The 24,222-nt window shown below is 38.3% G+C and overlaps 1 protein-coding gene across 1 annotated transcript in view; it reads left to right on the plus strand.

Moving 5' to 3' along the window:
* The window catches only part of DNAH8 (dynein axonemal heavy chain 8), a 365,321-nt gene that overhangs the window by 69,538 nt on the left and 271,561 nt on the right, over positions 1–24,222 (plus strand). The window contains exons 13-20 of the mRNA XM_045071144.1: positions 2,850–3,047; positions 6,461–6,537; positions 7,825–7,924; positions 8,738–8,857; positions 10,444–10,579; positions 13,677–13,864; positions 23,360–23,440; positions 23,858–23,974. Coding sequence (XP_044927079.1) covers positions 2,850–3,047; positions 6,461–6,537; positions 7,825–7,924; positions 8,738–8,857; positions 10,444–10,579; positions 13,677–13,864; positions 23,360–23,440; positions 23,858–23,974 — 1,017 coding nt within the window. The remainder of the gene's footprint in view (positions 1–2,849; positions 3,048–6,460; positions 6,538–7,824; positions 7,925–8,737; positions 8,858–10,443; positions 10,580–13,676; positions 13,865–23,359; positions 23,441–23,857; positions 23,975–24,222) is intronic.

The following is a 24,222-nucleotide window of genomic DNA, read 5'->3' on the forward strand; positions in this document are numbered from 1 at the left end:
GTTAGCCCATTAGCAGTAAAGATCTTTGGTGGCAGTTGGAATGCTGGGTATAGTGGGCATCTATTCATGAAGTAGTAGCCTGAATATTCATGATGCTAGAAGGAGTGGGTGGTAATGGCCAGCTGCACTAACCACTTACCTGACTCTACCTCTGGAGAAGCCTTGCCACTAATCTTAAGGACACAGCTTCATGTCACAAGGGCTCAGCAGCCAGAGCTAATGCAGAAACACCCAGAGACCTCACCTAAGGTGTATTCTGATTGCTAGGTCATCCCAATTCCCCTGTTTTAAGAATCCCTTATTTGATAGGCATCACTCCCATGTGTAACTGGGAATATTGGCCTCCAGATTTTCAAAGATGGGACTATAAAATGTACCCTGAAGTGTGGCCAGGTTTTCCATCATCTCCCAGAGGTGATTACTAAGCTGCCTGGATGGGCTTCCCCTGATGAGTGGGCCACAAGAGGGACCACTATTGGGCTACCCCTGTAAACTCTGAACTAGTAGAAGAGGAGAGTCAGAAGATCAAGCTAAGTCAGAGCCTTCTAGGGAAAGCAGAGACTGAGATGTCAGAATGAACACATGGCAAAGTCACAGGACAGACAACACTGAGGTTGGGGTTGGAGGGACAAGACCTCAGAGTTAGGCAGAAATGTTTAAGTGAGGAAGTTTTCTAGTGTGTCACTAGTTTGCACTTCAGTTTGCCTGAAGTGCAAACTAGTGCACCTTCTCTTGGTAGGTGGAGACTTGATAGTACATTAAGTGTTAGTCTGTCCCAACGAGCCAGAATTGAAGGGTGTACTTTGCTTCTTTTTCCTCTTCCTGCCGTATGAATTTTGGTGAAGATTGGTGTTTCCCAGAGCCCTGTCTTTAGTTTTGTTTTCTTCTCACCCCAAACATTTGTGGGAGAGAAGGGATGGGAAACTTGTATTGGTGGGGGGAGATTTAAGGGACTGGAGCCTTGTAGGTGGGGTAGGGTGAAGTCGAGATAAGACAATCACAACAAGTTGAGAACTGGAAAGGGTGCCAAGACTGGTGAGCAGAAGAGGGATTACAAGTCTGTTGTCAATATGGAGGTGTCAAAAGCACATAAGGAGAGCTGACGAAAAAGCCAAGATGAGGACAAACAAGCAGGAATGTGGTTGAGGTTGATCACCCTTGACTGGCTTTTACTTTGCTACATGGTGTTGGAAGTGGGAGAAGCCCTGGCTGAGTTCAAAAGGCCAAGCATGGGATAGACTGCTGTCTCTGCCCCCGATGACTCTTCATCTGGCCATGGACAAAATGGAGGATGTGTCAGTGGCAGGAGTTCCATCCCAGTGTCTGGGTGGGAAGGGATAATGGCCAGAATTTTGGCAGGTTATAAGAGCAGAGCATGTGGGTTTTTTCAGTTCTGCAGTTTGTTTTTGTTTTTTAAGGGAGTGGACTGTATGTGTTGGTAGGAAACCCAAGTATTTCTTATCTTTACATACAGTATGTGGACATGTGCTACAAATTGCAGGCAGTTTGTATTTCCTCCAGGGTTGGGCTGGTTTCTAGGATGACAGTGGAGTTTGGAAATGTACAGAAGTAGTGGTGGAAGAGTGAAGGTTGCTCTGGAAATGGTTGTCTGGGTTGATGTGCACAGGGAATTTATGTGAATTGTGCGGGCTAGTTGCAATCTGTAGTGTTTCTTCATGGTGTGTAGTATTTGGAGGAATCCCCTGAAAACAGGTTTATTTTCTGTTTGGCCATTGGACCCATGGGCCTGCCTTGAGGAGTTTTGAGTGTTGTTCTCCAAACCAGGAATCAAAGTGGGAAATCACTGATGAAGATTCAGGAACTGAGTGGCCTATAGACATGAAGGACTTTTATTTTTGGTGTGTGAGGTTGTTGGTGGTGGTACATTGAGCGAGAGGCAGCCATTCATGGAGGAAAGTTCATTTCTAGGGTTTCCCAAGGCCCCTAGGGGTCAGAAGGGACTTCAGTTGTCTTCAGTCTTCTTGGGCCTTTGGTTGCCTGGATGCAGGTAAAAGGGAAAACACATGTGGACTCTTGATAGTCTTACATATCAGAACTGTGGTGAGGGCCAAGAAGAACACTAAAGCTTTTGAATCTAGTGGCTCAGGGAAATGATTTTCAGAAAATTCTCCAGAGCAAGAGGATGAAGCTATTCAGACATCTGTAATAGCTTTTACTCTAATTCTTTTCTTTTCCCTCTTGAGGGACAAAGTGATCAAAATCTGAGAAATCTAGCAAACTTTCTCTGGATATGTTAGAAGTAGCCTAAGAATAGTAATGATTGGTGACAGAGATTTGTCTTCTATTTTATCTCCTCTAGCTGGTTTTAGCTAAATGATAGTAGGGGCTGTTTATTGTTTGTTTCTAATTTTTTCTTTGTATTATTTGATTTTAAAAAGATTTTTCAAAAAGATTTATTATTTTGGGAAAAAGAGAACACGGAGAGGGGAGTGGCAGAGGGAGAGAGAAACCCAAGTAGACTCTACCCTGAGCACAAAGCCATGCACTGGGCTCCATCTCGCCTCCCTTGAGATCATGACTGAGCTGAAACCAAGAGTCAGATGCTCAAGTGACTGTGCCATCCAGGAGCCCCCTAAAGGTTTTTTACAATTATTTTTTAAATTAACATATAATATATTATTTGCACCAGGGGCAAAGATTTTATTTTGTAATCTCCACACCCAGCATGGGGCTTGAACTCAAAACCTCAAGATAAAGAGCCACATGCTCCACTAACTGAACCAGCCAGATAGCCCTTGGTTTGCTTTTTAAATCAATATTTCATTAAGAGTTTATTCTAGGGAAGGGTGCTAACATCCCATTTCTAAAATGACACTTCTCTTTTTAAGATTACAGAAATGATAACTATTGTGCAAATGTATTCAGCCCTGAGTAATTCGACAATAGAGGGAATAGATATTATGTCAATAAAATTCAAAAACATATATCAAGGGGTTAAGAAAAAACAGTATGACATCCTGGATCCAAGAAGGACAGAATTCGATATAGACTTCACAGAGTTCATGACGAAAATCAATGGTTTGGAGGTAAATAATTATATATACTTTTAATTAAGTAAACCTATAATGTAACCAATAGTACTAGAATTCACATATTTACTATTTATTAGAAGTTACTCTTGTGTATTTGATCAAAACTATTTGATGTGAAAAAATTTTTAAACTAGTCCACAAAACATTTTCTCTCTTTTTTAAAATGAAAAATCAGCATATTCAGTAAAAGATATCAATGAATAACCAGGAGGCCCAAGGGTTATTATAGCTGGGGTTCATTTTTCATTTGCATTGGAATTTGTATTTGATTTTTGGTGTGCTGAGGAGCCAGTGTCATTTTTTCCAGGCCAAGAGGAAGTGTGTAATCCTTATTCTTTGTTTTAAGTGTGAAAAGATTTGAGGACAGGTTAGAAAGATGGATCACTCTCCCCTTGGCCTTGTACTTTATGGTCACCTTCTCTCTGCAGCTTAGAGGACAACTCTAAAGAAGACTTTTCATCCTGTTTGTCATAACTTAAGGGACATCAGAAGGGTGAAGGGTACTTAAAAAGAGCATGTCTGGTGACACCACAACATACTTCTCTCCCACCTTTTGGGCTTACATGACCACAGTTACTGTCTTATTGTAAACTACTGTAAACCCAGGCTTAGCGCCAGGGAGGGGTCTTCTCTTTGCTCCAGAATGTCTTGGAGATACAGAAAGGGACAGGAATATACTGTATCCACTTCCTGAATCTGAAATTCTTGTCATGAATGTGAGAAAAACATATATATATATATAATATATATGTTTATTTAAAAAAATATATATGTGTATAAAATAAAATAAAAATAAATGAATACATGTATTCTTTAAAAGGATTCTTTAAAAATTATATTAAGATAATCTAGGAAATATATATAAGAATGATCCTAAAATTCTAACAATGCCTTTTCTTTTTGGAATAGATTTCCTTTCAGTTTTTGAGAGACTGTTTGATATTAAGATATGTTTTAGTTACTGTTTATAGTGTCTGGCTAGTTGGGCAGAGTGAGAATTTGCTTCCAAAATGCTTTAGGTGTTATAGCTTTATTACAATTGGAATTTGTGAGTTTTAAAAAAACTTATTGTTTAACTCACTTGCTGTGGCTAGGTCTTGCATACTATGTTGAATAAAAGTGGTGAGAGTAGACTTGCTCCTGACCTTAGGGGAAAAGCTCTCAGTTTTTCACCATGGAATATGATTTTGGCTGTGGGTTTTTCATATAAGGCCTTTATTAAGTGGAGTTTTCTTCCCTCTAGGCCTACTTTACAGAGGGTTTTTTTTTATCATGAATGGATGTTGTAATTTGTCAAATGCTTTTTCTGCATCTATTGAATTGTCAATTGGTTTTTATCCTTTTCTCTTACTGATGTGATGTATCATGTCAATTGTTTTACGAATATTAAACCACCCTGCATCCATGAAATAAAACCCACTTGATCATGGCGTATGATTTTTTAAATATACTGTTTGATTTGGCTTGCTAATAATTTTGTTGGGGGATTTTTGCATCTATATTCATGAGGGATAATGGCCTGTAGTTCTCTTTTTGTGATGTCTGTATCTGGTTTTGGCATCAGGGTGATACTGGTCTCATGGAATGAATTTGGAAGTTTTCCTTCCTCTTGTACTTTTTGGAATAGTTTGAGAAGAAGAATTAATTAAATGTTTGGTAGAGTTTGTCTGTGATGCAGTCTGATCCTGGGCTTTTGTTTATTGAGAGTCTTTTGATTAATGAATCAATTTCATTGCTAGTAACTGCTCATTTCAAATTTTCTATTTCTTCCTACTTTAGTTTTGCCAAGTTATATGTTTCTAGGAATTTATCCATTTCTTCTAAGTCGTCCAATTTATTGGTATGTTTTCATAATATGCTGTTACAATTGTTTGTACTTCTGTAGTGTTGGTTGTTAGCTCTCCTCTTTCATTAATGATTTTGCTTATTTGAGTCCTCTTTTTCTCTCTCCCTTTTCCGTTTATGACTCTGGCTAGAGATTTACCAATTTTGTTGATTTTCTCAAAGAATGAGCTGCTGCCTTCATTGATCCATTCTATTGTTTTTGTTTTGTTTTGTTTTTCAGTTTTAATGTCATTTCTTCTATAGAATTCTTGATTCCTTCCTTCTGCTAGTTTTGGATTTTATTTGGTCTTTTTCTAGCTCTTTTATATAGAAGGTTATGTTGTGTATTTGAGATTTTTCTTGCTTCTTGAGGTAGGCCTATGTTGCTATAAACTTCCCTCTTTCAACTACTCTTGCTGCATCCCATATTTTTGTGATTTATTAATAAAGATTATGTGTTATAAAGGCTTTTTTGTGGCCTTAAGTACAAATTTTAGCTTTCAGTATATTTAGAGGCCATCTTGAATTTTTAATAGTTTCAAAGAAGTGTCAGTGTTTAAATTTTCCTTCCTTTCCCAAATTTTGATTAAAAAACATGACCTACAAGCAGAGAAAGACAACTATCATATGATCTCCCTGATATGAGGAAGTGGTGATGCAACATGGAGGCTTAAGTGGGTAGAAGAATAAATGAAACAAGATGGGATTGGGAGGGAGACAAACCATAAGTGACTCTTAATCTCACAACAAACTGAGGGTTGCTGGGGGGAGGGGGTTTGGGAGAAGGGGGTGGGATTATGGACATTGGGGAGGGTATGTGATTTGGTGAGTGCTGTGAAGTGTGTAAACCTGGTGATTCACAGACCTGTACCCCTGGGGATAAAAATATATGTTTATAAAAAATAAAAAATTTAAAAAAAAAAAAAAAAAAAAAAAAAAAAAAAACATGACCTATATTAGTAGACTGTACCAACTTATAAGTGAAAATAATTTGGAAAGATTGCATCAGTTCCATTGGTTGGGTACCAGGAGTTCGGAGTTCATTGTGAAGGACGGTGGGAGTTTTGGAAAAATATTTTCTTCTTCTTTTTCTTCCTTAATGTTGCGAAGGGGTTTCTGAGAGCAGCAGTGTTGGAAAATGACACCTGTTGACCCTGGGCATCGACAGTGTCATTATGTTGCTCTCCCAATATGCTTAGAGTTTGAGAAGTTCTTTATAGATCCTGGATATCAACCTTTTAGTCTGTACTGTCATTTGTGAATATCTTCTCCCATTCTGTGGGTTGCCTCTTTGTTTTGTTGACTGTTTCCTTTGCTGTGCAGAAGCTTTTGATCTTGATGAAGTCCCAAAAGTTCATTTTCGCTTTTGTTTCCTTTGCCTTTGGAGACATATCTTGAAAGAAGTTGCTGTGGTTGATATCGAAGAGATTTCCGCCTATGTTCTCCTCTAGGATTCTAATGGATTCCTGCCTCACGTTGAGGTCTTTTATCCCTTTCAAGTTTATCTTTATTAATTGTTGTTAAACAAAAGGAATCTCTTCCTTAATGCCCCCACTCAATGGAATATTCATATTTTATTTTAGATACAAATACAGGCATTTATGAACAGTACGTTTGGAAAAATCTTATCTTCTCAACAGGCCCTTCAGCTGCTTCAAAGGTATTTATAATGCATTAAGCAGTGTATAAAGATATAACTTTATATTTGAAAATACAATTTCAAACACGATATTTTTAGAACTCTCTCCTCTGTAAACTTTAAGACTTATAAACATTAATCTTTCAATTACCATTAAGTAGACTGGTAAGAATGTGAAATATGGTATGATATTTTTCATCGCATTTTTTGAAGCAGAAAGTCTTCCAATAAGAGAATGGAATTATTTCATATGATTTTTTTCTTCCAGCTATGTAATATATTTGAGGTTAATTTCATAGACATTATTGGAAAAGGAGCCAATAATATTTAATTCTGCATACTGCAAGGATTTCCGAAAGTGAAATTATCTAAGGGTAGTAGATCCTCCAACTTCCCATTTTCCCTCCAGAGTGCTCCTGCTGCTTCTTTCTCCTCTATCCTGACAACAGTGCTCCCCTGAAGGGCAGGAAGGACAGCTTGGACTATAGGCCATTTCCTTTGAGCTCAGAGAGGGCTCAAGGCCTGTGTTAGGGACCCTTTGGGAACTCTTTCCTGAGTGCCAGTGCCTCTGCTTTTGGGCCCAGTTTTGTTGGAGTTCTGCGTTTCTGTGATAATGGACATACCTGTGAGACCTTACCTCATGACCCCACTGAGAGAGTTAAACGAGTCATATTAAAATGATTTTGACAAATGAAAGTACTGTACAGACAGATGGCAGTACCAATTTCTTGGCAATTTCTCTCTGTGTCTCTATCTATCTTCCTGTCCATCTGTCTCTCTTTTTACCTCCAGTGCACTGGTGTAAATTTGCTGTGTTAATAGGATGTTACTGTCCTAGTGCTTCCTGTGCATCACTTAGTCTGATAGGGGAAGTGATATTTGGCTGACAGATCATTGCTATGATGTGGCAGAGGGAAGCTCAGTGTGCTGGCCTCCATCTTGCTGAGCCAACCGCCACCACCTTTACTCATTTTCTCAATTTCAGTTTAAAGGTCTCCTTCTAAGGGATATCTTCCTCGACTCCCCAGACTTGGCTGGGTTCCCCGATATGTGCATTTCTGGTATCCTTGTAATTTAAATAATTATTTACCTAACTCTTGACTAAATCTGCATTTTCCGTAACATAACTGGAGGTTCCAAGAGGACTGGAGTGACACCTGTCCTGTTCCTCTCTGAATCCTGGGATAGTGGGTGAGGCCTGGTACGAGTATTTGTCAAAATGAGTGAATGAATGGATTTTTAGGATGGCAGCAATTCTTAAGTATGTTTCTCATTTACTTTTAATTATTCACCTTCCTTTACTTTCAGATTCCAGAAGCTGCAAATCCCCTGTCTTCAGTCAGAAATAAACCACACAATTGAGCGTATTCTTCAGTTTTATGTGTCTGAACTCGAAGCTACTAAGAAGGTAAGGATGGTTTTTGTAAATGGAATAGTACTTCAGTTTTTAAAAAAGATTTTATTTATTTATTTGAGAGAGAGAGAGAGAATAAGTAATGGGGAGCAGCAGAGAGAGAGAGAAAGAGAGAGAGAGAGACTCCCTGCTGAACAGGGAGCCCGACACCAGTCTCGATCCCAGGACCCAGATCTGGAGATCATGACCCGAGCCAAAGGCAGACACTTAACCAACTAAGCCTCCCAGGCGTCCCCAGAATAGTATTTTGGTACAAAGTGAAAGTATCTGCCATTATTATCTTGTGCTAAACTTCCCAGAATGATCCCTTCACTGCTAAGTACTTCCCATGTGCCCTTCTCTGTGTGGGAAGGTGTTGACAGTTTATGTCATTGGACAGTCAGCTTTGCAGCCCCGTGCTCTTCACAAGTGTTGCTTTTTTTTTTTTTTTAATTTCTGCAACAGCATTTATGTGTATATAGGAAAGCCCATTGAAGTTAGTATCTCTGTGTACAGAAATAGAGGCTCTGAAGCATATTATAACAATTAAATATAGCTCATGTACTCCCTTATTTGAAGAACTCCTTAAAGTTTGGGATGAAATATAGAAAAAAGGTACATGTCATGGGAAAGAAGAGTTAAGAGAGAATTAAATGTCATATATTGTAAGCATCATAGTTTCGGAGCCGCAGATTATCACTGAAGGGCATTTACATATTTTTGCATTACCTCCCATGTGTAAAACATAGGAATACAAATGTATTGATTACTTTTGGCATTTTCCATTGTACTGAATTTTAAACATTAATACCAGATCTTTAATTACAGCTCTATCATTCTCAAAAAGATGACCCTCCCCTTGCTCGCAACATGCCCCCCATAGCAGGAAAAATACTCTGGGTGAGGCAGCTGTACCGGCGGATCAGTGAACCCATCAACTATTTCTTTGTAAGCCAGTAGTCACATTTACAGTATGAAGATTATGGTGGTTTTAATACAAGATGTGTATTTTATCCTGTAATGTTTGTGTCCAATAAAGTTAGTTAGAGCTACTGCTTTCACGAGGCAAAGAAAATTTAGTTTATAAAGATGCTTGAGGGAGACTAAACCAGTCCTCTCATGTTTCCGTAGGTAAGCTCACTTAATTACAGTTAATCTTTAAGGGGGGAAATCTTATAATCTTATGACTTTTAATAATACAGGGCACTTTATCAAGGCTTTTAAAGAGTCATTGTTTTGAAAATAGTGAAGTCTCGGCGTCGTACTGAAGATTTCTTCTGTGTGGACGGATGGGTCCCTGACATGTATTAGGGAAGGTGAAGACAACTCTTAGTATGTTTCTGAATTAGGAATTGAGATCTAGAGTGAAGTATAAAAGAGTTACATGACTTCTCTGTGTCCTTAAAATTATTAGATTTCTGAAAAGCCCCACGATACTCTTAGGCCCCATTGTCATTCTGAAATTGCCAAGTTTCCTTCTCTTTGTTTTTGGTTTGGTTTGATTTTGTAAAGAGACAGACTCACAAAGTAGAATTGGTTTGCTTAGGGTAGCATCTTTTTAAATTTTTTTAAATTTATTTTTTATTTTCAGCATAACAGTATTCATTATTTTTGCACCACACCCAGTGCTCCATGCAATCCGTGCCCTCCTTAATACCCACCACCTGGTACCCCGACCTCCCACCCCCTGCCCCTTCAAAACCCTCAGATTGTTTTTCAGAGTCCATAGTCTCTCATGGTTCACCTCCCCTTCCAATTTAGCATCTTATGCCAAAATACAGGACAAAATAAGTACTAAAAATAGTCTTACAAGTAATTTTAATATTTAAGCATTCTTGGCTGTTAAGTTTCGATTGTTTCTGCTTGGCTGCTGTCAATCATTTTACTGTTCTCACTATTTGTAAAAAAAATTCAAAGCCTGGTCTTAAAAAAGTGGCCAGGGTGGGGACTCCATTATTGATTGACTTTGCATGACAGAGCCAAGATTGCCCTGTTTTTGACATCTGCCAATCAAAGCATAAAACATTTTTTTTTTTTGTTTACCTAAAGGAATTTGGTTTTTGTTCTTTGATATACAGTTACTTTTTTTCAGTTCTGGAATTTGGGAATTTTCCTGATATTCACAAGTCAAGGAAAATGAGTCCATTCTATCTTTTTTTTCCCCCTTTTTATTTAGTATTATTATTAATTAAATATTTCAAACCTACACAGTATAGAAAATACAAAATTGACACCTTATCCTGAATTGTGGGGAGAGAATAGAGAGTTGCAGGCAGAGGCTCTCAGCCTGGCCGGCTGTTAAGGCTAGAGACCTTTCCTTCTTAAGCCCTTTATTGCCTTTTCCAATGTTCCCTTTCCACCAGTGAAGTTTTTCTACTTCCGTCTCTAGTTTGTATGGGTTTCCTCATCTCTGTTTTACTCTGAGGCAAAATCCAAGGCATAATTATTTGATGACATTTTAAATACCAGCAGCTATCTGCTTGGGATAGGAAAACAATCAGCAGTCTTTTAATTATAAATATTTTTTTTCCCAGAAAAACTCAGAAATTTTGTCAAGTGCGGAAGGTAAAGCTGTCATACGTCAGTATAACAAAATTTCCTATGTTCTGGTGGAATTCGAGGTGGTCTATCACACAGCTTGGGTCAGAGAGATTTCACAGTTACAATATGGTGCGTATAAGACATGCGGTGATGCTGCGGAGGGGTATTAGGTGATTTTGAACAAAGTCATGGTTCTGGAGAATTTGTACATCCCTTTAATACAATATTACAATAGTTACTTTTAGATTTGGGGATAATATAATAATTTTTTTATAGTTATTACTAGTATTCTGATTCTATAAGTGAAATTTGCCATCATCTTAAAGTTGATATACTTCGATTGTGACCTCCCACTAAAAAAGCAGCATTTAAAAGTAACTATTGAGACTCTTCATAGATATTTCTCCATAGACGTGGGGGAAGTTTTCATATTCAGTTTTATCATGTTATAGATTCAAATCTCAGTCCTGATCAGGGGAGAAAGAATTGCACTTTGTTTGTCTTCCTCCTCCCCTTCCATTCTTTCTTTTTCTATAAGCGAATTTAACTTCACTTTTGAGCTCCAGGAAATTCACAGTATTAGGGCTGTGCCTGAGTACCTCTGTGGGGTGCCAAAGTGTTGGGTGGAGTCAAGTGTGAGGCAGGGGATGGGCAGTTTCAAGCCCTCATGCATCCATGCTGCCATCACCTGTAATGTTTGTTACTGTGGGGGCTCAGTTATTGGTTGGTTCAGGTTCCTGCTTTGTGCCATCTTAACCTTAAGCTCTTATCTATAATCTTGGTGGAACCCTGATCGTGACCCCAGACAGAAAGGTTTCTCCCTCTCAGGCCAGGATCCCCACTCCAGCAGAGTACAAATTTGCAGACACAGAAAGCACAAATCCTGCGGTTGGATCATTGCGAGTGATAATAAGAAGGGCCGCTCTTTTTCTGCCCGTTGGTTCTAGACCCATGTATTTTAGCTGTTGGAGGACATGTCACTATTGCCACCCATTGTTTAGCTCATGCCTGAGTCCTGGAGGACAGGGTTCCAACCCTGCAGGTTGTCTTCCCCGCCTGGCCCCTTTAGCCATTAGTAAGCCACTCGTACCAGCCCAGGCGTTTCTGGGTAATGAGTATGGTAGAACCCTATGGATCCTACTGAAAACTAGCTCTCAAGGACTGTCAAGAGAAACTTAAAGTTCACGTTATGGAGAAGGACAAAACAGAACTGTTAACTGAAGTATGGAGCACGTGCTATCTTGCTTCTACAATATCATATGCTTTTCTACTTTTCATTTGTCCTGATTGTTTTTCCTCTTATGAGCCCATGTTCAAAAACAAGTTCACCAGTCACCTCTTCAATATAGCCCTTCCTTATTCTTCCTCCTCTACACACTTTTTTTGTTCATCGTTCCCCTGACACTTACTGCTTTAGGGATCTGTCTCAAATCCCCTTCACATTCCAAGGATACTGTCTCTATCTGTTTCTTCTTGTATACTTTAAATGACAGTCAGTGATGCCAACACTTACAGAGTCCTTACCCTGTGCCAGTCAAAGCAGTTTAAACATGTAGCTTCCCTTTGTAGCAACCCTACGAGGAGCTGTATTTATCCTCATTGTTTAGATGAGGAAACTGAGGTACTAAGAGATTACGTCACTTGCACAAGCTCATCACGCAGCTTGGAAGTGGCAAAGCTGTGGTTTAAATCTACCTTTCCTATGAACACAGGTTAGTGGAAATGAATTGTTCTGCAAGGCTTCTTGTTATATTGACGTGGCTATATTTAACCATATAGAAGCTTGGAATAGTAATTGAGGACCTGGAATTGGCCTCTTGTAGATGGTTGGTCTATGAAGTTGAATGAAATGTCACTAAGTCCTGGAGCCGACTTCCTGGCTGTCATAATTCTTAGTGGTCTTGCTGACCATTTCGTCCTTTGAAGAAAGCTCAGTACAGCCTTAAGGAAGACAGATTTCATTACATGAGTGTTCCAAGGTTATTTTGGAATTTACTTGGGAGGATAAATGATTTCTGGCTCAATTTTAAAAAGATTCCACGTGAATTTGGTAAGAATTTTTGTTGAAATCCTCATACAACCAGCATCATTAAGAACCATTTCGAGACTAATGTTATCTGATGAATAAAAGTCAGCTAACTTCAAAGGAATATATAGACAATTCCATTATACTAGAAAATAAATGCAGCCACATTCTATGAAGTAATGTGAGGCTTGGAAGATACATAAGAAATTCTCCTGTTAGTAATGTTTGTTAATATAAGATATAATTTAGGCTAGCACATACTCATCTAGAAGTGTGTTATTATTATGCCTCTAGAAGTAATTCATGTTAGGATAACAATTTAGCTAAGGCTACTCAGCACTAGCCAGGATTATATATTTCAATTCATAATCAAAAGCATGCCCGCAAATTCCTATTTATATGAATGATGTTCAGGTAGTAGTTTAGGTGTAGCATAAAAAAAATCTTTATCTCCTAGAAGCTCACAATGCCATGGTCTTTAATAAATATATCTTATTGATGCTGAGCTTAGTTAGCAGACTTTCAAGATGAGGGCTTAATTCTTCCTTTAAAGGAGCAGTTTGGGTTTCATTGTGGAAAAGGGTTTGTCATATGAAGCATGTCCTATTTTATACTTGTGCACACAGTTCTCTCCCAGAGGTGCATGAAATCACAATCCATTAAAAGAAACTACATTGTGTTATAGCTCTCGCTCTCTTAGACCCACTCAGAAAAGTGTTGCTGTTCATAGCATGAAGGCTATCTGTTCTTTTTTTTTTTTTTTAAGATTTTATTTATTTATTTGACAGAGATCCCAAGTAGGCAGACAGGCAGGCAGAGAGAGAGGAGGAAGCAGGCTCCCTACTGAGCAGAGAGCCCGATGCGGGGCTCCAGCCCAGAACCCTGAGATCATGACCTGAGCCTAAGGCAGAGGCTTAACCCACTGAGCCAACCAGGTGCCCCAAGGCTATCTGTTCTTCATTCATTTTTATCTCTCTGGATCTGATTTTATGGGTTTGCAGACATACTGCATTCCCTTATTTAAGTTTTGGGCACAGACCACATGTCAGATGCTATGCCTCATCACTGGGGTATCCAACACTGTTGTTCTATTAAGAAGTCAGCAGCCAGTGGGGAAGGGAGGTATGTAAGCATGGCTGGAAGCAGAAGAGAAATCCAGAAAAGCTAATGTCAGTAATGTCAATAATTGTTTATTTGTAGCTTTACAAGCCACACTTTTTGTGCGACATCCAGAAACTGGGAAGTTGCTGGTTAATTTTGATCCCAAAATTCTGGAAGTTGTTCGGGAAACCAAGTGCATGATAAAAATGAAGTTGGATGTACCAGAACAGGCAAAGAAATTGCTAAAATTGGAAAGTAAATTGAAAGCAGACAAATTGCATTTGCAGGTAAGATAGATTATATACATATATTTTAAGATTTTATTTATTTATATGAGAGAGAGTGAGAGAAAAAGAGAATGTGCACAACCATGAGCATGAGGGGAAGGAGGAGGGAAGGCAAAGGGAGAAAGAATCTGAAGCCAACCAAGTGCAGAGCCTGACTTGGGGCTCCATCCTTGACTTTGAGATCACGACCTGAGCTGAAACCAAGAGCCCGATGCCCAATTGACTGAGCCACCCATGTGCCCCAAATTAGATTATATTTTAAAATTATTTTGGGGGATGCCTGGGTGGCTCAGTTGGTTAAGCAGCTGCCTTCGGCTCAGGTCATGATCCCAGCCCCTGGGATCGAGTCCCACATCGGGCTCCTTGCTCTGTGGGGAGCCTGCTTCTCCCTCTGACTCTGCCTGCCATTCTGTCTGCCTGTGCTCACTCTTGCTCTCTCTCTCTCTCTCTGACAAATAAATAAATAAAATCTTTAAAAAAAGTTATTTTTGAAGGAGGTTTTTTGTGTGTGTGAAAAAAATATCATAGCAGTTGTGCTGATATGGTAGTGAGAGATAGTTTTTTACTTTGTTGATTCTTTTCATTTTTCTTCAGCTTTATTGACGAATGGTTGATAAGTAAAATTGTAAGATATTTAAAGTATACATCATGATGATTTGATATGAATATACATTATGAAAGGATTCCTCTCATGTAGTTCATTCATCAATATGTCATGTATAATATATAAATATATATGTATTTAGGTATCTGTATATTATACATATATATTATATCTTGATATATATATATATATATTAAACCAAAAAGAAACAGTATATATTTGTTTGTATATACACATATATCGTTTCTTTTTGGTGAGAATGTTTAAGTCCTACTCTCTTAGTAAAATTCAATTAGATGACATAGTGTTATTAGTTACAGACACCACATTATACATTGGATCTTCAGTCCTTATTCATCTTACACCTGAAAGATTATACCCTTTTACTCACCTCTTCTTATTCCCTCCCCACCCCCAACCCCTGGCAACCACTTTTCTACTGTTTTTACAAGTTCAGCTTTTAAAAAATTCCACATATAAGTGAGACCATACAGTATTTGTCTTTCTCTGTCTGCCTTATTTCAATTAGCATAAGGCTTTCAAGGTCCATCCATGTTGGTGCAAATGGCAGGATGTCTTTCTCATGGCTAAATAATATTCCATTATGTATATATACCATATTTTCTTTATCCATTCATCTACTGATGGATGTTTCCATATCTTGGTTGTTGTAAATGATGCTGCAGTGAACATGGGAGTGCAGATATCTCTTCGAGATCCTGATTTCATTTCCTCTAGATCTACAGTTAGAAGTGGGATGGCACACATCATGTGGCATTTTTATTTTGAACTTTTTGCGGACCCTCCATACTGTTTTCCACAGTGGCTGCACCAATTTACATCCACACCAACAGTGCATGAGGGTTCTCTTTTCTGCATATTCTGGCCAGCACTTGTTATCTCTTGTCTTTTTGAGATAACGATTCTAACAGGTTTAATTCTAATTAATTAATTAATTAACTTAATGATTAAATAAAATAAATAATTAAAATAAAATGGAAAATAAATCATAAAAAATAATAAATTAAATTAAATAAATAAATAACTTAACTTAAATAAATAAAAACCATTCTAACAGGTGTGACATACCATCTCACTGTGGTTTTGATTTGCATTTCCCAGACGGTTAGGGATATTGACTACCTTTTCATGGACCTATTGGCCATTTGTGTGTCTTCTTTGGAAAAATGCTCATTCAGTTCTTTTCACATGTTTTAACTGGATTGTTGGAGTTTTGGGTTATTGAGTTGTGTGAGTTAGTTCCTTATATATTTCAGCTATTAACCCTTTATCAGATATATGATTTGTAAATATTTTTTCCCATTCCATAGCTGCCTTTTCATTTTGTTGATGGTTTCCTTTGTTGTGCAGAAGCTTTTCATTTATATAGTCCATTGGTTTCTTTTCGCTATTGTTGCTTGTGGTTTTGGTGTTAAATCCAAAAATCACTGTCAGGACTGATGTCAAAGAGTTTACCTCCATGTTTTCTTGTTGGAGTTTTATAGTTTCATGTCTTAAACTTAAGTCTTTAATCTATTTTGAGTTGATTTATTTGTGTGTGTGTGTGTGTGAGATAGGTGTCCAGTTTCATTCTTTTGCATGTGATTGTCCAGCTTTCCCAACACTATTAAAGAGACTGCCCTTTTACTATTGTGTAGTTTTTGGCTCATTTGTATATTCTTGCTTCTTTGTACATTAATGGACCATATGCACATGGATTTATTTCTGGGTTCTTTATTCTGTTCCCTTGTTTATTCTTTATTATATTTTGCTTTATTTTATATTCCAGTATGTTAACATACAGTGTTATATTCCCTTGTTCCTTCTTTATAGTAATAAAATACTAATGTGCAAATAGGAGAGTGGGAACAGAAAAGGAGGAAAGGAATTAATAACTTCAAAACTATTAAGTAAACTTTGAAACAGCTTAATATTATTTATTTGGGGAAAAATTAACCTGAATCCACATTTCCCAACACACTATGCAATAAATTACAAAATGATCAATTTTTACTGATCATTATCGTTCATCTCTAAAAAATATCTAAAAGAAAAAAGAAAAGCCTATTAACTCTGATTGTGCATACATTTATTTTTTATTATTTTATTTTTTAATTTTTTATTTTTTATAAACATATATTTTTATCCCCAGGGGTACAGGTCTGTGAATCACCAGGTTTACACACTTCACAGCACTCACCAAATCACATACCCTCCCCAATGTCCATAATCCCACCCCCTTCTCCCAAACCCCCTCCCCCCGGCAACCCTCAGTTTGTTTTGTGAGATTAAGAGTCACTTATGGTTTGTCTCCCTCCCAATCCCATCTTGTTTCATTTATTCTTCTTCTACCCACTTAAGCCTCCATGTTGCATCACCACTTCCTCATATCAGGGAGATCATATGATAGTTGTCTTTCTCTGCTTGACTTATTTCGCTAAGCATGATACGCTCTAGTTCCATCCATGTTGTTGCAAATGGCAAGATTTCATTTCTTTTGATGGCTGCATAGTATTCCATTGTGTATATATATACCACATCTTCTTGATCCATTCATCTGTTGATGGACATCTAGGTTCTTTCCATAGTTTGGCTATTGTGGACATTGCTGCTATAAACATTCGGGTGCATGTGTCCCTTTGGATCACTACATTTGTATCTTTAGGGTAAATACCCAATAATGCAATTGCTGGGTCATAGGGCAGTTCTATTTTCAACATTTTGAGGAACCTCCATGTTGTTTTCCAGAGTGGCTGCACCAGCTTGCATTCCCACCAACAGTGTAGGGGGGTTCCCCTTTCTCCGCATCCTCGCCAGCATCTGTCATTTCCTGACTTGTTGATTTTAGCCATTCTGACTGGTGTGAGGTGATATCTCATTGTGGTTTTGATTTGTATTTCCCTGATGCCGAGTGATATGGAGCACTTTTTCATGTGTCTGTTCGCCATCTGGATGTCTTCTTTGCAGAAATGTCTGTTGATGTCTTCTGCCCATTTCTTGATTGGATTATTTGTTCTTTGGGTGTTGAGTTGGCTAAGTTCTTTATAGATTCTGGACACTAGTCCTTTATCTGATATGTCGTTTGCAAATATCTTCTCCCATTCTGTCAGTTGTCTTTTGATTTTGTTAACTGTTTCCTTTGCTGTGCAAAAGCTTTTGATCTTGATGAAATCCCAGTAGTTCATTTTTTCCCTTGCTTCCCTTGCCTTTTGCGTTGTTCCTAGGAAGATGTTGCTGTGGCAGAGGTCGAAGAGGTTGCTGCCCGTGTTCTCCTCAAGGATTTTGATGGATTCCTTTCGTACATTGAGGTCCTTCATCCATTTTGAGTCTATTTTTGTGTGTGGTGTAAGGAAATGGTCCAATTTCATTTTTCTGCATGTGGCTGTCCAATTTTCCCAGCACCATTTATTGAAAAGGCTGTCTTTTTTCCATTGGACATTCTTTTCTGCTTTGTCGAAGATTAGTTGACCATAGATTTGAGGGTCTATTTCTGGGCTCTCTATTCTGTTCCATTGATCTATGTGTCTGTTTTTGTGCCAGTACCGTGCTGTCTTGATGATGACAGCTTTGTAATAGAGCTTGAAGTCCGGAATTGTGATGCCACCAACGTTGGCTTTCTTTTTCAATATCCCTTTGGCTATTCGAGGTCTTTTCTGGTTCCATATAAATTTTAGAATTATTTGTTCCATTTCTTTGAAAAAGATGGATGGTATTTTGATAGGAATTGCATTAAATGTGTAGATTGCTTTAGGTAGCATAGACATTTTCACAATATTTATTCTTCCAATCCAGGAGCATGGAACATTTTTCCATTTCTTTGTGTCTTCCTCAATTTCTTTCATGAGTACTTTATAGTTTTCTGAGTATAGATTCTGTGTCTCTTTGGTTAGGTTTATTCCTAGGTATCTTATGGTTTTGGATGCAATTGTAAATGGGATTGACTCCTTAATATCTCTTTCTTCTGTCTTGCTGTTGGTGTAGAGAAATGCAACTGATTTCTGTGCATTGATTTTATATCCTGACACTTTACTGAATTCCTGTATAAGTTCTAGCAGTTTTGGAGTGGAGTCTTTTGGGTTTTCCACATATAGTATCATATCATCTGCGAAGAGTGATAATTTGACTTCTTCTTTGCCGATTTGGATGCCTTTAATTTCCTTTTGTTGTCTGATTGCTGAGGCTAGGACCTCTAGTACGATGTTGAATAGCAGTGGTGATAATGGACATCCCTGCCGTGTTCCTGACCTTAGCGGAAAAGCTTTCAGTTTTTTCTCCATTGAGAATGATATTTGCGGTGGGTTTTTCATAGATGGCTTTGATGATATTGAGGTATGTGCCCTCTATCCCTACACTTTGAAGAGTTTTGATCAGGAAGGGATGTTGTACTTTGTCAAATGCTTTTTCAGCATCTATTGAGAGTATCATATGGTTCTTGTTCTTTCTTTTATTGATGTGTTGTATCACATTGACTGATTTGCGGATGTTGAACCAACCTTGCAGCCCTGGAATAAATCCCACTTGGTCGTGGTGAATAATCTTTTTAATGTACTGTTGAATCCTATTGGCTAGTATTTTGTTGAGTATTTTCGCATCTGTGTTCATCAAGGATATCGGTCTATAGCTCTCTTTTTTGGTGGGATCCTTGTCTGGTTTTGGGATCAAGGTGATGCTGGCCTCATAAAATGAGTTTGGAAGTTTTCCTTCCATTTCTATTTTTTGGAACAGTTTCAGGAGAATAGGAATTAGTTCTTCTTTAAATGTTTGGGAGAATTCCCCCGGGAAGCCGTCTGGCCCTGGGCTTTTGTTTGTTTGGAGATTTTTAATGACTGTTTCAATCTCCTTACTGGTTATGGGTCTGTTCAGGCTTTCTATTTCTTCCTGGTTCAGTTGTGGTAGTTTATATGTTTCTAGGAATGCATCCATTTCTTCCAGATTGTCAAATTTATTGGCGTAGAGTTGCTCATAGTATGTTCTTATAGTAGTTTGTATTTCTTTGGTGTTAGTTGTGATCTCTCCTCTTTCATTCATGATTTTATTTATTTGGGTCCTTTCTCTTTTCTTTTTGATAAGTCGGGCCAGGGGTTTATCAATTTTATTAATTCTTTCAAAGAACCAGCTCCTAGTTTCGTTGATTTGTTCTATTGTTTTTTTGGTTTCTATTTCATTGATTTCTGCTCTGATCTTTATGATTTCTCTTCTCCTGCTGGGCTTAGGGTTTCTTTCTTGTTCTTTCTCCAGCTCCTTTAGGTATAGGGTTAGGTTGTGTACCTGAGACCTTTCTTGTTTCTTGAGAAAGGCTTGTACCGCTATATATTTTCCTCTCAGGACTGCCTTTGTTGTGTCCCACAGATTTTGAACCGTTGTATTTTCATTATCATTTGTTTCCATGATGTTTTTCAATTCTTCTTTAATTTCCCGGTTGACCCATTCATTCTTTAGAAGGATACTGTTTAGTCTCCATGTATTTGGGTTCTTTCCAAACTTCCTTTTGTGGTTGAGTTCTAGCTTTAGAGCATTGTGGTCTGAAAATATGCAGGGAATGATCCCAATCTTTTGATACCGGTTGAGTCCTGATTTAGGACCGAGGATGTGATCTATTCTGGAGAATGTTCCATGTGCACTAGAGAAGAATGTGTATTCTGTTGCTTTGGGATGAAATATTCTGAATATATCTGTGATGTCCATCTGGTCCAGTGTGTCATTTAAGGCCTTTATTTCCTTGTTGATCTTTTGCTTGGATGACCTGTCCATTTCAGTGAGGGGAGTGTTAAAGTCCCCTACTATTATTGTATTATTGTTGATGTGTTTCTTTGATTTTGTTATTAATTGGTTTATATAGTTGGCTGCTCCCACATTGGGGGCATAGATATTTAAAATTGTTAAATCTTCTTGTTGGACAGACCCTTTGAGTATGATATAGTGTCCTTCCTCATCTCTTATTATAGTCTTTGGCTTAAAATCTAATTGATCTGATATAAGGATTGCCACTCCTGCTTTCTTCTGATGTCCATTAGCATGGTAAATTCTTTTCCACCCCCTCACTTTAAATCTGGAGGTGTCTTCGGGCTTAAAATGTGTTTCTTGGAGGCAACATATAGATGGGTTTTGTTTTTTTATCCATTCTGATACCCTGTGTCTTTTGACAGGGGCATTTAGCCCATTCACATTCAGGGTAACTATTGAGAGATATGAATTTAGTGCCATTGTATTGCCTGTAAGGTGACTGTTACTGTATATGGTCTCTGTTCCTTTCTGATCTACCACTTGTAGGCTCTCTCTTTGCTTAGAGGACCCCTTTCAATATTTCCTGTAGAGCTGGTTTGGTATTTGCAAATTCTTTCAGTTGTTGTTTGTCCTGGAAGCTTTTAATCTCTCCTTCTATTTTCAATGATAGCCTAGCTGGATATAGTATTCTTGGCTGCATGTTTTTCTCGTTTAGTGCTCTGAAAATATCATGCCAGCTCTTTCTGGCCTGCCAGGTCTCTGTGGATAAGTCAGCTGCCAATCTAATATTTTTACCATTGTATGTTACAGACTTCTTTTCCCGGGCTGCTTTCAGGATTTTCTCTTTGTCATTGAGACTTGTAAATTTTACTATTAGGTGACGGGGTGTGGGCCTATTCTTATTGATTTTGAGGGGCATTCTCTGAACCTCCTGAATTTTGATGCTCGTTCCCTTTGCCATATTGGGGAAATTCTCCCCAATAATTCTCTCCAGTATACCTTCTGCTCCCCTCTCACTTTCTTCTTCTTCTGGAATCCCAATTATTCTAATGTTGTTTCGTCTTATGGTGTCACTTATCTCTCGAATTCTCCCCTCGTGGTCCAGTAGCTGTTTGTCCCTCTTTTGCTCAGCTTCTTTATTCTCTGTCATTTGGTCTTCTATATCACTAATTCTTTCTTCTGCCTCATTTATCCTAGCAGTTAGAGCCTCCATTTTTGATTGCACCTCATTAATAGCTTTTTTGATTTCACCTTGGTTAGATTTTAGTTCTTTTATTTCTCCAGAAAGGGCTTTTATATCTCTCGAGAGGGTTTCTCTAATATCTTCCATGCCTTTTTCGAGCCCGGCTAGAACCTTGAGAATTGTCATTCTGAACTCTAGATCTGACATATTACCAATGTCTGTATTGATTAGGTCCCTAGCCTTCGGTACTGCCTCTTGTTCTTTTTTTTGTGTTGAATTTTTACGTCTTGTCATTTTGTCCAGATAAGAGTAAATGAAGGGGCAAGTAAAATACTAAAAGGGTGGCAACAACCCCAGGAAAATATGCTTTAACCAAATTAGAAGAGATCCAAAATCGTGAGTGGGGAGAAAGGGGATAAAAAGAGGTTCAAAAAGGAAGAAAGAAAAAAAGAACAAAAAGAAAAGAAAAAGAAAAAAAAAAGAAAAGAAAAGAATTTTTAAAAAAAGAAAACACCTAAGAAAAATGTAAAAAAAATATATATATATTAGATAAACTAGTAAAAATCGTTAAAAAAAGAAAAAGGTAACATTTAAAAATAAATTTTACCCGAAGGCGAGAAAAAAAAAATGAAAAAGAAAAAATTAAATTAACTGCAAGACTAAAAAAAAATCACAGGAAAAAAGCCATGAGTTCCGTGCTTGGCTTTCTCCTCCTCTGGAATTCTGCTGCTCTCCTTGGTATTGAAACCGCACTCCTTGGTAGGTGAACTTGGTCTCGGCTGGATTTCTTGTTGATCTTCTGGGGGAGGGGCCTGTTGTAGTGATTCTCAAGTGTCTTTGCCCCAGGCGGAATTACACCGCCCTTACCCGGGGCCGGGGTGAGTAATCCGCTCGGGTTTGCTTTCAGGAGCTTTTGTTCCCTGAGCGCTTTCCGTAGAGTTCCAGAGGACGGGAATACAAATGGCGGCCTCCTGTTCTCCGGCCCGGAGGAGCCGAGAGCCCAGGGCCGCACTCCTCAGTGCGCCCTCAGAGAACCGCGCCCAGTTTCTCCCGTCTGCCTGACCTCCGGCCGCGCTCCGAGCTCACCGAGCCTGCGACCGGTTCAAGGTAACACGGAGCTGCGAGCTTACTGTCAGCTCTGTCTCTGTAGCCGGCTTTCCCGTTCCAATACCCGCAAGCTCTGCGACACTCAGACACCCCCGATCCTTCTGTGACCCTGCGGGACCTGAGGCCACGCTGACCCCGCGTGGGCTTCGCCCCGGTTTAGCCTCTGGAGCGATGTCCCTCGGCGGAACAGACTTTTAAAAGTCTTGATTTTGTGCGCGGTTGCTCCGCCGCTTGCCGGGAGCCAGCCCCTCCCCCCGGGGTCTATCTTCCCGTCGCTTTGGATTCACTTCTCCGCCGGTCCTACCTTTCAGAAAGTGGTTATTTTTCTGTTTCAAGAATTGCTGTTCTTCTTCTCTTCGATCTGCCGATGGATTTTCAGGTGTTTGCAATCTTTAGATAAGCTATCTAGCTGATCTCCGGCTAGCTGAAGCAGTCTCAGCTTGCTACTTCTCCGCCATCTTGACTCCTCTCCGCATACATTTATTTTGATTCAAGGAAAGAAGTGTGGCATCAGTAACAATATGCTTTAATGTGTCAGAAGACAAGGAACAGAGAGGGGAAAAATGTATAATGACAGCTACTGTGGAAAGATAATTATCCAAGCTATTTGAAATAGCATAAATACAGAAAAAAATTAAATAATAAATACAAAACATGCAACACTAGAAAGTTTCACTGACTTGCTGTTTAAAGGATATGTTAAGGTAATTTACAGGAGAAGAAAAAGTATGATAAATTAATCTAAATTTAGGCGAGCAGCCTTAATCTTTGCAGGACTATGAGGAAAAAGGTATAATGAAACCTTCCTGGTATGGATGAAAATATGACTTGCTTTACAATAAATTAAAATCACACATACCATTTTGACTTTCAACAGGGTCTTCTGCAGTATTATGAAGACTTATGTCAGGAAGTGCCTTCGGTGTTTGTCAATCTGATGACCCCTAAAATGAAAAAGGTTGGTAATGCTGAAGGTTTATATTATTTCCCTGTTGTTTAAAATTAGATCCACGTTCTACAGATTATGGATTTTAGAACATCTATTCTTGCCTGGATCTTCTGTCTTTCTAGTTCAACACCATAGCTCTATTTTTCCTATAGAGTGATTTCTTGTCAACAAGTTTTGTTGCCTTTGAAAAACAACTAAATCTCAATAATGAGCACTTTCTAAGAATCCATGATTCTTCATGGACAACCAAAGATGATTAAAAAGCAAAGTCACCTTTACCAGGTATAGTGGAGGGAAATATAATTAAGGAAATATAACATATGATAATTCCAGGTAATAAAAAAAAGCTTTTTTTTTTTTCTTTTTGTAAACGCAGATATTCCTGCTAATCATGGAAGCTGCTACTTTTTTTTCTTCTTTTCCTAGGTGGAATCTGTGTTGAGACAAGGGCTCACAATATTAACATGGTCGTCTTTAACACTGGAAACCTTCTTTAAGGAGGTTGACTCAGTTTTGAATATGTTCAATCAACTTTTAAAGAAGGTATGACACATACATTTTAAAAAACTACATACATTCATACTCAGGCTATAAGGAATAGTTTGCTTACGTATGAAAGCTAAAGGGTGTGACTTTTAACAAGAAGGACTCCTATTAAGTCAAAAAAATAATGCTTTATGTTTCTCTTGCTGCTTTGGGACCTTTTCATTTAGGGTTGCCTTGTTTTTATCTCTGAATTACTTGCTTTCAATTTGTTAAAATGGCGGTTCTTCTCCACTGTGCAGTTTAGA

Source organism: Mustela putorius, unplaced genomic scaffold (genome assembly GCF_011764305.1).
Source record: "Mustela putorius furo isolate JIRA1106 unplaced genomic scaffold, ASM1176430v1.1 tig00003983_pilon_pilon_pilon, whole genome shotgun sequence".
NCBI lineage: Eukaryota > Metazoa > Chordata > Mammalia > Carnivora > Mustelidae > Mustela > Mustela putorius.